The 13882-nt window shown below is 45.8% G+C and overlaps 3 protein-coding genes across 3 annotated transcripts in view; all 3 read right to left on the reverse strand.

Annotated features, from left to right (window-relative positions):
* Positions 1–862: 862 nt before the first annotated feature.
* LOC131287960 (arrestin domain-containing protein 17-like) lies at positions 863–2493 on the reverse strand. The gene is made up of 2 exons (XM_058317055.1): positions 2346–2493; positions 863–1932 (listed from the first exon to the last, which is right to left on the reverse strand). The coding sequence occupies exons 1-2, from the start codon at positions 2491–2493 to the stop codon at positions 863–865; spliced, it is 1218 nt and encodes a 405-aa protein (XP_058173038.1).
* Positions 2494–2886: 393 nt separating this feature from the next.
* LOC131286661 (V-type proton ATPase subunit G) lies at positions 2887–3994 on the reverse strand. Its single transcript, XM_058315645.1, has 3 exons — positions 3818–3994; positions 3507–3607; positions 2887–3439 (listed from the first exon to the last, which is right to left on the reverse strand). The coding sequence occupies exons 1-3, from the start codon at positions 3897–3899 to the stop codon at positions 3272–3274; spliced, it is 351 nt and encodes a 116-aa protein (XP_058171628.1). The 5' UTR covers positions 3900–3994; the 3' UTR covers positions 2887–3271.
* A 5952-nt stretch (positions 3995–9946) lies between these two features.
* LOC131289269 (hemicentin-1) overlaps positions 9947–13882 on the reverse strand; it is a 112763-nt gene continuing 108827 nt past the window's right edge. The window contains exon 16 of the mRNA XM_058318485.1: positions 9947–10558. Within this exon, the coding sequence (XP_058174468.1) occupies positions 9947–10558 (612 nt within the window). The remainder of the gene's footprint in view (positions 10559–13882) is intronic.

Consider the following 13882-nt stretch of genomic DNA (forward strand, 5'->3'; position numbering starts at 1 on the left):
CGCTGCTGGACTTCGCTTCCGCCGACTTCACTGCCTTGGGTGGGACTCATTAATCGATCTTATGATGCATCATCCAATCTGCGCGGATCGTACTCAGATCCGATGGGATTTTCCGACACACAGCATAAAGTAGAGAGGCAGAGAGGGAGAGAGAGAGAGAGCTCTGGGAGTGTTTGAGGGTCAACTTTTCACCTTATTTCTATCACAGACTGTTTTTGGACGGACGGCAACAACAAACGCCACGGTCGTACGAAACACAAAGAGACACAACTCTTCCCGTTTCCCAGGTTCACAGATCAACTATTCACGAACCGACAAGACGACTCGACGTTCTACGTCTGCAGGAGGTGGGAGTTGGAGGGAGTAGGCCATTCGAGCGAGAGTACGAACCCTCCCAAGACTAAAAATATTCATGCACCGTCTTGTGCGGACCAGCGCGAACCTCTTACTGACTCGCTGGATCCACGTTCTGTACGCGAGCGATCGTCGCGTGTGTCTTGAAGACGCAAGATTCTCTCTTTTCTTGCGCACGCAGACCATTGCAAAGGCCGCCAAGGAGGTGGTGGTGTTTATTTGCGTAGGCCCAAAGAAATTGTTGTTTTAATTTTACGTTTTTCGCTGCGTTTCATGATGGTGTTGTGTGCGCACGCCAACAGAACGTCATCGACGTTGGCGCATCGCCGGCGATCATGCGCATCGTCACGGTGGAGTCGCGCTCCGGATATTGTGACAGGTCAGTTTCATGGAAGGCCCTCTTTTTAAGCAGTTACAGTGAGTTTTCCTCTTTTATTTCCTCTACCTTTTTTACAAGAAAAATTATGTACATCAGTTAGTTAAGGCATTCCTCAGCACCCCTCAATTCTCATTCGTTTTCATCGAAATCTCGTGGAGTGTACGGTTCCGAGCCCTTTTCGAACTCGTGCTCTTTGGCATCCTCGGGTAAGGGAGCCGTGGCGGTTGAGTTTTCTGCCTGAAAAGCCCTCGAAGTCGATGGCTGACTGTCGTCTGGATAAGGAGGTGGTGAATCCGGAGGAAGCGTTCCTTCGACTCCAGTCGGCTCATCCATCCCTAGGGCCGCCCGCTCTTTGGCCAACATCTGCATAGGGTAAAGGGTGCTCGGAAGCCCCACGGAACCGATCACGAGCGGTAGGGTGAGTATCATCTTCTTCCTCGATCGCACCGGACGTACGAGGAGTTCCACCTCGTAGCGGGTTTGGATAATTTTGCATCGCTCGTCGTCGGAGGGAACGGTGGATCCGATCAGGATGTTCTCCTCGAAGACGGCGTCGCTGCGTCGGGCCACCCTGCCGATGGTTCGCTCCTCCATCACCGTGTGCTCGAGGTGTTGCTGTACGACCGGAACCTGACTGATGAAGGTGTCGATGCGCTGGAACTTGATCGTGATCCCTCGCACATCGACGCTACTTTGGTTGTTCACGTGGATAGCCACCTCGATCACTTCACCTGGGGCATACCCGGTGCGAGGGGTCGACGCCGTCACGATCAGTGGATCAGTCAATCCGAAGTAGAATGACTGCACGATTTCCGCCTTGGTGGGCAGCAGCATTCGATCCTGGGCGACACTCAAATCCGCGTGGCTTTTCACCAGGAACGGCGCCTGGAACACGTGATCGTACTTCCAGGGTCGTTCGAGTGACACTTTCACTACATAGCGGATGTGCCCATACTTGCCCTCCTTCGACGAGGGTGCGGTTTGAGGAATGACACACGAAAACGGGTACCGGTGAACGCCGGCCGGAACCTCCAGCGGGTTCCCGACGTCCGATCCCACGAAGTACGTTATACTCCCGAAGTAATCTTCGCGCCCATTAAAGTTTGTCTTCTTGTTTTTCGTCTTGTCCTTGTCGTTGGTGTCTTTGACCTTCGCGTTCCAGGATGTCGAAGCAAACCCATTTATTCGTAGTGCAATCCCTACAAAGTGAAGAAGAATTGTTTTCATTACTACGACAAGTGTATGCAGTATCTTGAGACTCAGATGAGTCACCAGCGGTATTGCTTTCCCAATTGTGTCGATAAAATCGAAGCGCCCCTTGGATTGATGTGTCATGGTTCGGTCTCGATGATAAGGTGAACAGATTAGGGTCAACACACCTCGAACCGAATCAAACACATTTATGCAAATTTATGTCAAAATTTTACTGAACAATCTTGATCTATTTTCATTCATTTTTGAGTTAGTTTTGGTATGAAACAAACTAGTTTAATAAAATGCTTTTTGTTACTTACTCTCTTCAATAAAAAAATGGGTCTTTAATGTTTGGAAAATTACAATACTTCACCATGAAATATTTATTGAGTTGGTTTTCACTAAAATATTTACTTACCTCGAAATTTCTTCGGCTTCTCCAATTGTATTTCTATAGTTCCGCTAACGGTGTCCCCCGCTCGGAAAATTCCTTGCGGATTGTCGTCAAACTGCACGTCGCACTTGATGTGTTTGGAGGACTTATTCTTCGTCTTATCCTTGCCCATGCTAGGGATGATTTAAGAAGTAGCTAAAAAAAAAATCAGCAAGCTCAACACACTCGACCTTTCCTTCGTCCGTTCGTAGCGCGTACTGACGAATCGAAGCTTCGGTAATGAAACACCTTGAGGGCATTTTTTCGGCAGTGGATTCGATAAGGTGTTTGTATCATGAGTTACAATTAAGATAAATCAACCAAAAATGGTTCAAGATAGGTAACGATGCAGATTAGACACCGTTATCAGATTGGTTCGATTATGTAGCTTGCAGTCGATGTCTGAATCATTTGACGCTCGTGTTGGTGTGTTCCAGTCCTTTCTAACACCTTGAGACAACGAATGGCACGGAAAGATAACACAAGTTCGGTGATAACGCCGCGCAGATTGTTTTTTTTTGTTTAACACTTACTTTATTAAGTATAACCTAGAGCGTTTCCTTTTTACATAATCTTATGTTTAGCAAATTAAAATACTATTTGATTTTAAAACTCCATTCCACTGCTGGGAGGATACATACATAAAACAAAAAAGGAAGTCTTCGACGAAAGGTTACTGGAAGATACAGTCAAGATACGTTCCAGCACACGTTATCAATTGTGAAGGGGGGGATGAAATAAATTGGAAGAAGTGATTGTACTGCACTGGGGAACACCATATGCAGGTTTGTTCGTCGGAAGAGGAATGTTCGTGTGTGAAAATCAACTCGACCCATGGTGGATAGTTTGGGTTGGATCTTTCGAAAGCTGGGATCGGGATCTTGTAGACGCATCTTAACCACTTGACCGCTCTATTGGCGGTAGTTCTTGTGCACCTCCGTCTTGATGGCGTACACGAACGATAGCACGTCCATGATGACCGGTTCCTTGTGGGTGCTCAGAGCACGGTTCATGTCGTCGATGCGAACACGAGTATCGGCATCGATCTTGTTCGAAACGCCTTCACGGGATCCAACGTGCTATGGTAAAGGGAAAAAGATTTTTAGTTTCTTATTCAGAGCCACTCCCACGCTTGGGGTCGCGTACCTTGGCTTCGAACTCCTTGAAGGTGCGCTCCCGCTCGGCACGGTACTTTTCAATTTCCTCTGTGGCCTCGTCCTTGGCCTGCTTTAGACGACGTGCCTTGCCTAAAAAATATGAAAATCCTTATTTACTAATCGCTCAAACAAGTATGAAAAGGTTTTTACTATCAAATTTCGTTTAAGCAATCGAAAATGCATCAAACGCTCCCGCCGCGACGAACCACGGGGTCATGTGACCAGTTCGCTTTTTTCACAGCGCACCAACCGTCGTCGAAGGTGTCAATTGCCGAGGAACAATCCTCTACGAAAACTTACGTTTGCGCGCCTCGCCAACCTTATCGGCGGCCTTCTTTTCCGCGGCCAGAAGCTGCTGGATTCCTTGGGTGTTGCTGGCCATCGCAGAAGTGGTCTTCCCGAAGCGAACTGAAACCGACGAACTGAGGAAAACGAGAGCGCACGCTGCACTGAATCGATGCGTCCGACTGCTTTGAAGTCACGAGTTGATTTGCTTGACGATCCGGACTAGATCAGCTGACGTCTGTGTCTCGTAATCAGCGCTGAGTCCGTGGTCTACGACAATTTGTTTCAGAAAAGGAAACGTCAAACCATTTGGGGTTTTTCATTTCTCACGTCTTTGTTGTTTAGAAAGTAGTTGAAGCCCGGGAAATGTTTTTTTCATGTCAATAAACATTTTCTTGATTAGTAATGCTGGGCATAACAAAAATTTACTGTTTAATTTTACCGATTGTCAAATATTTTTCGTTTCTACTTACACTGTTTTCAGGGCCAATTCGTCGGCATCAAGCTGCTCTTTGTTGGTAGTAGGCAGTGAATTGCACGCGCAAGGTTTTTGTTTGGCATCGTTAGGAACCAGTTTGGGTTTATTAAGTTTAACTTTGCCATTATCGGTAGCAACATTGACGCGACGAGAAAATGTCGCGTTGTTGTCGCGCCAATGTTGCTACCGATAATGGCAAAGTTAAACTTAACAAACCCAAAGTGCTTCCTAACGAAACCAAACAAAAACCGTGCGCGTGCATTTGACTGCATACTACCAACAAAGAGCAGCTTGATGCCGACGAATTGGCCCTGAAAACAGTGTATTATTGCTAGACCGAAGTCTCATGAAGTGCATTTGAAACGTCAAAAGCTCCATCGATAACCAAGGTGAATACGTACCTTTTAGCTTCTAACTATCTTGAATGGCAAGATGAATCAAGGTTGTTATATTTTCAAATCCAGGTAACGTACGTTACACGTGTGATTATGAATTTTTCGTCACTAAAAAAAACCCAGCCTTATCCCCACGATAAACAATTTAGATTCACAATTTAGAAAAAATGTCTTTATTTTAACCGACCTTTCCGACGTTCAACAATTCACTTATTTTATCTGCTCCGTTTCTTTCTCTTTAGGTGTTTCACTCTCGTATTTTTGTCTCGCCCTGTCTCTGTACAAATTAAACTAGTAGTTAAAAAGTCTCAAAGAAACTGTAACTGTATCCTGCAGTTGGTGACACGCGTCAACAGCTGCTAGCCCGTGTAATATTTTTTTGTTTTTGTTCGGAATCGTATTGCCTATAGAACTTTAAATAGAAAAACGAGGCGACGGAACAGGAAATTGCAAACGAAGCGGCGGATTGCGCGGGCCGGAAGTTTACAACTCTGGCCGGCTACTCAAAGGTCCCCCACGTCTATGGTTTCCTGTTCGGTCCATCCCGGTTGCCGGTAAGATTCTTTACTCTTTCTATTACTTTCTTCTGCCCTTTCCGTTGTGAGTGTGTCGCTTACACGCTAGTATGTATAACTATTTACAACGTTAGTTGGTATGTTTTGTTTTGTTGCGTCAATCGATCCTCTTATTTGGAAAGGGAGTGATTTTTTGACTTTGTTTTGCTTGAGTACGTTGAAACTGGCCATAGAATAGAGAATGATTGCAAACAGGAACCCAAGTATAGTTTGAGCCGTCCGATCGAACCGATCATCGTGCCGAATCGTCCGAATTTCACTTGATAGACGGGTTTGCACATGGTGTGTGTTTGTGTAATACGTTTCTATTATTTACAGTATAGATAATTGGATTAAGTTCTACCCTAAAGTGTGTGTGTTTTGCGTGTGTTCGTTAACCAAAAAACAGTTTGTAGTTGTTGCAACCGCCAAATTGTTTGTTTCAAATAATACCCGAAAAGGAGGACATCCCCTGTTGCCCCAATCCTAACGTTCCTTTCGTTTCGCCTTCTTCGTTTGATTGCTTTCTTATGCTACGGTAGAAAAAAGTGTTCACTGACCAATTCCCTTTCATTCGTTATCGCTTCATTTCCGTCCTTCGCGTGATCTGTAGGTGTTATTGTTATGCTTGTCTTCTTATGTACAAAATTACGCTAATCCTAACAACGGTGATGAAGGTTTCTAATTTTGAATCGTGTTATCCGTTTTCTCCTGTTCGCATAATTTTACAACGACCCGATTCGATTCACTGTTGTGGGTGTGTGTGTTTTTTTATGGAGTGTTGTGTTTCTTATGTTTAAATATTTCGGAATTGTGTGTATCTGCCTGACTAATACACGTAGTTATGTGCTTATGTTCCTTCTTGGAATGTGTGGAAATTGAAAGGTCAGTTCTTTGCTCACTCGTAGAATTGTGGAGCGAGTTTACTTAATTTAACCATAGAAGTGCCATGAAGATTTGTTCATAATACTCTTTTTTTGTTGTTATATTTGTTTCCTTCCTTCGGGTAGGGCTGTTCGTTTCAAACTGCACATCATTTGTTCTCGTTTGATGTTTCGTGTGGATATTTCTCCATTTTTGTTCGATATCTTTCGATCAGTTGCACCTGTAGAAAGTTTCTCTATGTGGACGTTCGCGAATTTGAATCTATGTCTGCAAATAGCGATGTTGCTGTGTGTATTAATAAATGAAAACATCAAAATAAAAACACAACCAGTGGAGAGAAAAAGGTAAATGGAAAAACGAAAGATCGAATGAAGCAAAAACAACTGAAGAAGCTTCAGTGGCGCGTTGTTTAAATTAATTATTAATTTTAATACACCGAACCAGCGGAAGTCGATAAAATGGCAGAAAATATGGGCCTCCCGATCCCGGATTTCCACACCCCAACCTGCTTCACCTCCACCCTCACCAAGTGATGATTTTTTTCATGACAGAGAGTGCCGAATGAAGTCCTTATGTATTGCGCAACGTTGACCAAATTTCTATGGAGAGCTTGTTTTTTCTCTTGCAGTATTTCAATACGACAGTCCCCTTTGGGATGTTGTTTTTATTTGCGGGAACTGTGTTATGTTAGAAGTGTGTGAGTGCATATATTTTTTTGTGTGTCCTTCTGTTTTCATTTATAGTTTGGGAATTATGTTGCCACTCTCGGTTCATAAATGAAAATCAAAAAGCACAAACACACGAACCAAGGGGTACTGCGGAGCGAAAATGGGCCGCAGAATGATGATATGCGTCTGAGAGAGAGAGAGAGAGAGAGAGAGAGAGAGAGAGAGGCCAACATAAGCCACGGCAACTCCACCCACTTGCCCCTGAAGGGCTGGGAAAATTAAATTGTTTTTCCCAACGGTGCGAGACCCTTCCACGCCAATGGCTTAGAGTGCATTTGTGCGTTGCTGAATTTGTTTTTTAAAGTTTTTTTTTATTTCCCTACCCATAATCGACGTCTCCCTCCGTTTTCCCTCCGTTGGCTTCGGGACGTTCGTGCAACATTGCGAGTTGGTTTTTTGTGTGCTGAGGCGTCCAGCGTCCCCACTTTTGCGTATGACTTTAACGATAATTTTGTTTTCCTGCATCCGATGCTGATACTGTTAGCCTCGTTTCATTACCATTAATTTTTATACGCTTTTAGTGATGATTCTTGTGCCTTTGAAGTACACAGAAAACGAGTCAACAACATAAGTATAATGTATGAATGCAGAAATTATCACTTGCCTTTTTTGGCTGTCAAACGAAAAGCATCTTTAACAGCACCGGAAGGCTTTCTAAATAATCTTAAAATGAACCCGTTTAATCGAACCATGGGAAATATTCACCCAAATGAGAATGGTTGCTCATGGTTTGACCAGAAGCAGCTAAAGGGACAGCAGAATGATAAATTACTAAGCCCACCGATTAGGGGGGAGGCCCGATAGGGAACACCAACCGGACCTTACCCAAAACCGACCATGACTCAGTGTTCTCTGACCAATGAGTGGACAGTTTTATTGTGGCCACGTTTCCTCTGCTCTGCCGTGCCGGCGAGCGTTAAGGGAACGATGTCAGCCATTTCTCACTCCGGATGCACTTACTGTTGCTTATTTGTGCTACGAATGAGCAATTCAACTGGTGAAATTTCGTAATCATCATCTAGCATTATGTGCGCCATAAACGGGCCCCTTTTATACTCTCACGTTTATATTGGCGTTTGATTTGACTTTTTTGACCCGGATATATATAATGTGACTATTATATTAAGGTCCATACGAAGAAGGATTACGGAAAGCTTATTTTAAAATGGGTGTTTTCTGAACTTCCAGAACAAAAGTTTAAGATACGTATTTTCACTGCAGATATATCTAAGAAAAACATAATTATCTTTCTGCGGAATAATTCTCAGAAATTCTAAAATAATTCTAAGTTCCAAATCGTACTTTACCGTTGTGGAAATATATGTAACGTTAAAAATGAAAACTCACTGTATTTTACCTCAAATGGCAAATATTATTAACAACTCCGGTGGCCTGAAACGTTGGCTATCGATAGGCAATTGTGTAACTTAATTTTGCTGTACTTCCCCAAGAATACAAGAGCCCACGTTCGGGCAACGCCGTGGAACTAAATGGAATGGTCAGTGTTGTAAAAAAAAAAAACGAACAACCAAACGGGAACAAGGACTTCAGCCTCGCTCACCTCGCACGACGGGAGCGAAGTTGCAAATGCCGCACCGCATCGGTGCTGGCTTACGGTGATGGAAATCTACATAAATTTTCCATTAAACAGAAACATGATAATCTTGCGCCACCGGAACGCAATCCCATGGAACTTCGATACACGGAAGGTGCTGGAGGCCCGGAGGGATATCACAAAAGCTCACGCACGAGCGCAACAATCCGTCCCGCCTCTGCGTGTGTTTGTACGTGGTTGAACACGGCAGGTATTGTTTGCAGGAATGGTCAATTGGGCCCCAACCATCAACCCCCCCGGCCAACTTCCGCTTTCCGCGGCCGGTGGAAAGTCTATAATTTGGCGACGGTCCGCGCGCGATTGTCGAACAGTACATTATTATTACTATTGGCCGCCCGTTGAATGCTACAAATGTGATGATTATTCTTGTCAATAGTGATTTTCCACCGGTCCTCTGTTATTTGTCCCCTGCCTGGGACTTGGCATGGTTTTCCCCGTACCGGATGGCTTGAATGCGTCGGGAACTTTTCATAATCTGAATCGGAAAACGGGATCACTGAAGGAAAGCGTATTTTTATGCCTGTGTGAGCCACAATACAAAGCCACGTAAAGTTGTGGTCTGACAAACAGTAGTCTTGTCACGTACCACATGGAAATTGAAGTCCTAGTACTTGGTTTGATAAAAGTGTACGGATCCTTACAAGAACTTTGGGTTTTCATCACGACCGAGGCTTAATGTCAGCGGCTAAAAGGAATATCCCCTTTGCTACCCCCAGTCAATCGTCTTTCTCCTTCTGACACCGGGAAATGCACCTTTGATGCAGCTTGAGTGATGGGTTTCGCATCTTGAACATCGCCGGTGCATCTGTGGCCACGTCGGTGTTTTGCGGTTTCTGGTGTTTGATATGCTTTGGTGAGCAATCGCTGTCAATTAATTATTTTGTGCAACCGCAACGCGTGCAAAGCGTGGTCTCTTCACACAAACACACACGGACACGCGCGTTAGACGACCGGAAATGGTGGAAATAATTTGATCGATCATCGAAGTTCCTCGTCCGTCCTCTTGTGGTTTGCGTTGATTTTCGGGTTGGCGTGGAAAGCGGGAAGGGGGAGGGGGAGTTGACGTTGATGGTTGATGCTAGTTTCGCGCGTCCGTTCCGGGCAGATGGGGACCAACGAGTTGTGACTAATGGTGGAAATTGCTCAAAGATCCGCTCGATGGCTTTGGGGAATGTTGTGCCATTAAGAAGCTCACACAAAAGGTCGTCCAGAACTGAACAAACTGAAGAGATGGAGAGAGAGAGAGAGAAACTTAAAACTGTAAGAACAGAAATTTAACCTAACTTCTAACAGGACGCCCCACGTTGGGGGTGTGGTTGTGTGTGTTGAACAAGGAATTTGTGTTTGATTATTTGAGCAGAGACGAGTAGAGTTCCCCATCGAAAGGGTGTTCGCTTGGAGCCTACCGTATTTTTCCGACGCATTCTTTGTGACCTAACCTTTATTCCCTCTTTATCCCTCCCCCCCTCGAAACCATTTGGAAGCGCATTTAGACGCAGCTTTCCTGCTGGGAAAACGCGAGCGGCGTCCGCACGGTGACGATCTCGCGCAGATACTGCTTACTGCCGTTGCTTCCGGGCTGCAACGAGGGCGACGGAAGCTGCAGGGGCGAGTGCTGCGGCGGCTGCAGGGGCTGCGCGAGCTGCAGCAGCGAGGCCGTCGTTGGCGAGTGAGGCGTATGCTGCGCGGGAGGTGGCTGCACGTGGTGATGTTGCTGGTGGTGTTGGTGTTGTTGGTGCGCCGCCGCCGCCGCCGCTGCCGTGCCGTCCGGCTGCGTCAAGGGAAGCGTCAGTGGGGAGTGACCACTGCCCGGGTGCGGGTGGGGATGGTGCGGCAGGTGCGAATGCTGCGACACCGGCGAGATGAGCGGGAAGGAGCTGACGGTCGCCGAGGGACCACCGGGCGCGCCGGGAGGACCGCCGGTTGTCGGCTTGTAGCTACCGCCGTGGTCTATCTGGGCGTAGATCGTCGGCTCGTCGAAGTAGTTGTAGGCTGGCGGCGGGGGCAGCTTGTTGAGGTGGTTGTTCAGATGGTTCTTACCGCTATTGTCATCGTGTGGAATGGCTAGGGCCAGCTCGGCGTAGTGAACTTCATTAGCTGACTGTGCATTCCCGAAGCGAGAGAAGAGAGGCGAGGTCATTGGAAAACAGAAAATTTGGTTAGTTCTCAAATATTAAACTGGTTTGTGTAAAAAGAGATGGAAGGAAAAATGCGAACCCAAACAAAAAAAATGACAGCCCTTCAAAGGAAGCTTTCGATTTGATCAGAATTACAATTAAATGGCAGTAGAAACTGTGAAGTTCATCGTTGAAATTATTAACAGACCTTCGATCCATATAAAGGAACGTTTCAACCGGTAGAGGAAAAATTAACTTTACTAATACTTAAGCGGTAATTTGCAATCGTTGAAGATAATTTTTCTATCATTTTATGGGATATGTCAAAGAGCTAGGGGAATCGTGCAAAGCCTGTGGGGAGTTTGGTAATCGGTTAGGTGAACAAGCTGTCAACCTCACATCGACGTGTCACTTTAAGTTTACGACCTCGAATCCGTTGCTTGACAGAACGTTCTGCGAACGGTCTAAATATTCGATGGTAAATAGTTACAGAATATTTTTCGGTATTGTAATCAAATACAATGTCTACAATTTCCAAACATTTTATTATCTATGGAGGCATAATTCACGGATAAAATCTGGTAACTTTTGTGAGAAAGACAGTTATCTTACCCGATTGCAAATATACCCAGGGAATTTGCAACATTTCCCTAGCTGTTTATCATTTTTCTTTTTGTGACTGCAAATGTCTCTTATACGACAAGAATTATATCCTTAATGGTTGAAACTTTCCCCTGTATCGATGTAAATCGTGTTATATACAGTATTATTTTCCCATCAATCTTTATCTTGCAGTTTCTCCACTGCTTTTTTTGCGAGTTTTCCGAAAATAGCTCAATCATAGCTCGGCTAAAGAGAGGTTGATTTATATTCACCCTGTAGTCTTTAATGTGCCTTCCCCGTTCAAAACAACCGGTTCTGTTGTTGTCCAAAGGGAAACCAACGCTTTGGAGCTTTGATCAATCCCCAGCTACGTGGACACAGTTCGACGGTGAAGCTGCGTCCAAATTCCCTTCGCTCGGCCTCGCGGTGGCCATCGTTTATATGGCTTTTTGATTGGATTGATGACTCGCCTGTTTGGTGGGACATTTATTTCGTCCCCGTCACGGCGTCGTTACCTGTTTAGTTGGCAATTTTGGCTTCACGAAGTTGCGTCCAACCAAGCCCTCCGGTGGCGCGTGTTCAAAAGTGTCCTATCGGTGGTGGCAAAAACCATCCGGTCCGGTTAGTTCATTCGGGAAAAAAGTTCCGCTTCCGGTTTGGCCATACGCGGGCGATAGATCCAACGTGATTCGTTACTTTTGCTGCAGGGACCGCAAAATCGTTGGCACCGGACGCTAGAGGTGAACGCGTCGATCACCATAAATCCACCAGCCATGTGTGTGTGTGCCTAGGGACTGGGCAAATGTATCCTTAGGCATCTTTTTCTTTTTCGCAGGAGCATTCTTCTGCACGACTGCCGCCGCATTTGCCAACGCGCGACGTTGTCAGGTGGCATTTACAGAATGACACAAATGCAACAAACTATGCAAGTCAAAGTCGGTCAGTCCCAAGGAGAAGGGAGGGGGGTTGAAGGAGGAGAGGTGGGTCCGATAGGGCTTGCGGCAGTCATCACTGGCCACGATAAGACCATGAGGAATGGTCCTTCGTGCCGTTCGCTGGATGCATTCCGATGCCCGAAAAGTCCATCGCGGAGTGCATTATCGCATTCGATCCGGTTGCGTTACAATTCGGTATGGCATGTTGTTTGGAATGCAGGCACAGGCCAGCAGCGTTCGGTCCCGGGCACGGTACGTGCCCGGCACTTTGCCGAGAAATTTCCCGATTTCACCACTGCGGGGCGGGGAGTGGTTCTTTGTTTTTCCACCTCGCCTGCAACCGCAAACGGTGTCGGACTCCGGTGCGCTGATGCGTAAGAGCACCCGGTCGCTCGCGTGTGTGTGAGTGTGTGTGAGTGTGGGCCCTTTTGTCAAGCTGTTGACACACTGGGGAGTCGTCCGTGTCCCCGTGGCAGAGCAAAGTCCGAAAGTCGTTTCGTCCCGTGCGTCCTTATCGGGAGGGACCCTCGGGGTGGCAGGACAGAAGGTGCTCGAGCCGATACGGTGCATCATGATTTGCGATCTGACAGACCGATGCCAACTGGCCTCGGCCACGCAAAACAACATGGCATTCCGTCGACACGGTTTCGGAACGATAGCAACGCTGCAGGAAAAAGCGCTCTCTCGTGCGTTGAGCCTAGTTAACATTGTTCGCTTGCTTGCCGACTTTTCCGACCAAAAAAGGGGCCATGGGACGAAGAGAGAAGGGCCGGTTGGTGGCAAAACACGCGTGTGCCTTTGGGCAAAGTTTGGGAATTTGTTTGCGGCTCAGTACCCGGATGTGCCTGGCCCCGTTCTTGGGACATATTACTGACGTGCCGTTTTGTCACATTTCATACCTTTCACATTGCAAACAGCTTTCAAACCCAACCACAAACAGGCCCCAACAATACAAACATCATTAAAACGGGTGTGTTTTTGAGCGAAACCGAACCGAATGGCGAACCGAGGATGGATGGTTTCATTAAGAAAGAAATCTGTTTCAAATTCGAGGATCGGATTAAACGAGGTGGAAAATGAGTTCTTAAGAATTGAAACATATATTCTTTCGAATTTGTTGCGCGCATGTTTTCCATGTATTTCTTTTTCCTGCTCAATGTAATGGGCTCATTTCGGGGCAACCTTCGAAATGAGTCGCATGTTACTGCTGGGTTAATAATGGGCAAGTTAATTGGAGCTTATTACTGCCGGTGGCAAAAGGTTTAGCTTTGACAATCACCATTAATTAAATTTGTTACTTAGGAAAAGCGCTCTTTTCTGTTCCGTAGAACGTTGTTTTCTAAATCTTACTGCCTTTGTTCATATGCGCATAAGATTCTGGGATTAAGATTGAATTGAAAGGCCTGAAAAGCAACGATTTGCATTTACAAGCCTTGATGGATTGAACGTTTTTGCAAATCTGCGTGTTTGCTCCTTTTTCCCGCTATTGCAATACTTTCCAAGCACGAGTAAAACCCAAAGGGGTAAAAAATTCTTTGAATTGAGCATCTCGGTTTTCCGAGAAGCTCCTTTAAATTGGTGTCATTTTGAACCATTTCCAGATGGGATGGGATTTGAAAGGAATGGTTCGGTACGGGCGGACCTGAAGATTTTTTTCATTACACTGCAAAAGCATGCAGCGAGAGTTCTTATCCCGCTTTTCCAAATGAGCGCTTCATGGAAGTATCAAGCGTATTAGTTTCGGCACGAAGAAAAAGTGTAACGTAAGAA

Source organism: Anopheles ziemanni, chromosome 3, assembly GCF_943734765.1.
Source record: "Anopheles ziemanni chromosome 3, idAnoZiCoDA_A2_x.2, whole genome shotgun sequence".
Lineage (NCBI taxonomy): Eukaryota > Metazoa > Arthropoda > Insecta > Diptera > Culicidae > Anopheles > Anopheles ziemanni.

What these genes read in the sequence shown, in the direction of transcription:
- LOC131286661 (XM_058315645.1), bottom strand. Translation starts at nt 3,899, where the DNA reads ATGGCCAGCAACACCCAAGGAATCCAGCAGCTTCTGGCCGCGGAAAAG. An exon ending in GGTTGGCGAGGCGCGCAAAC is followed by an intron (nt 3,608 to 3,817) that starts GTAAGTTTTCGT and finishes CATATTTTTTAG; the next exon opens with GCAAGGCACGTCGTCTAAAG. An exon ending in TCAAGGAGTTCGAAGCCAAG is followed by an intron (nt 3,440 to 3,506) that starts GTACGCGACCCC and finishes CCTTTACCATAG; the next exon opens with CACGTTGGATCCCGTGAAGG.
- LOC131287960 (XM_058317055.1), bottom strand. Translation starts at nt 2,493, where the DNA reads ATGGGCAAGGATAAGACGAAGAATAAGTCCTCCAAACACATCAAGTGC. An exon ending in GAAGCCGAAGAAATTTCGAG is followed by an intron (nt 1,933 to 2,345) that starts GTAAGTAAATAT and finishes TTCACTTTGTAG; the next exon opens with GGATTGCACTACGAATAAAT.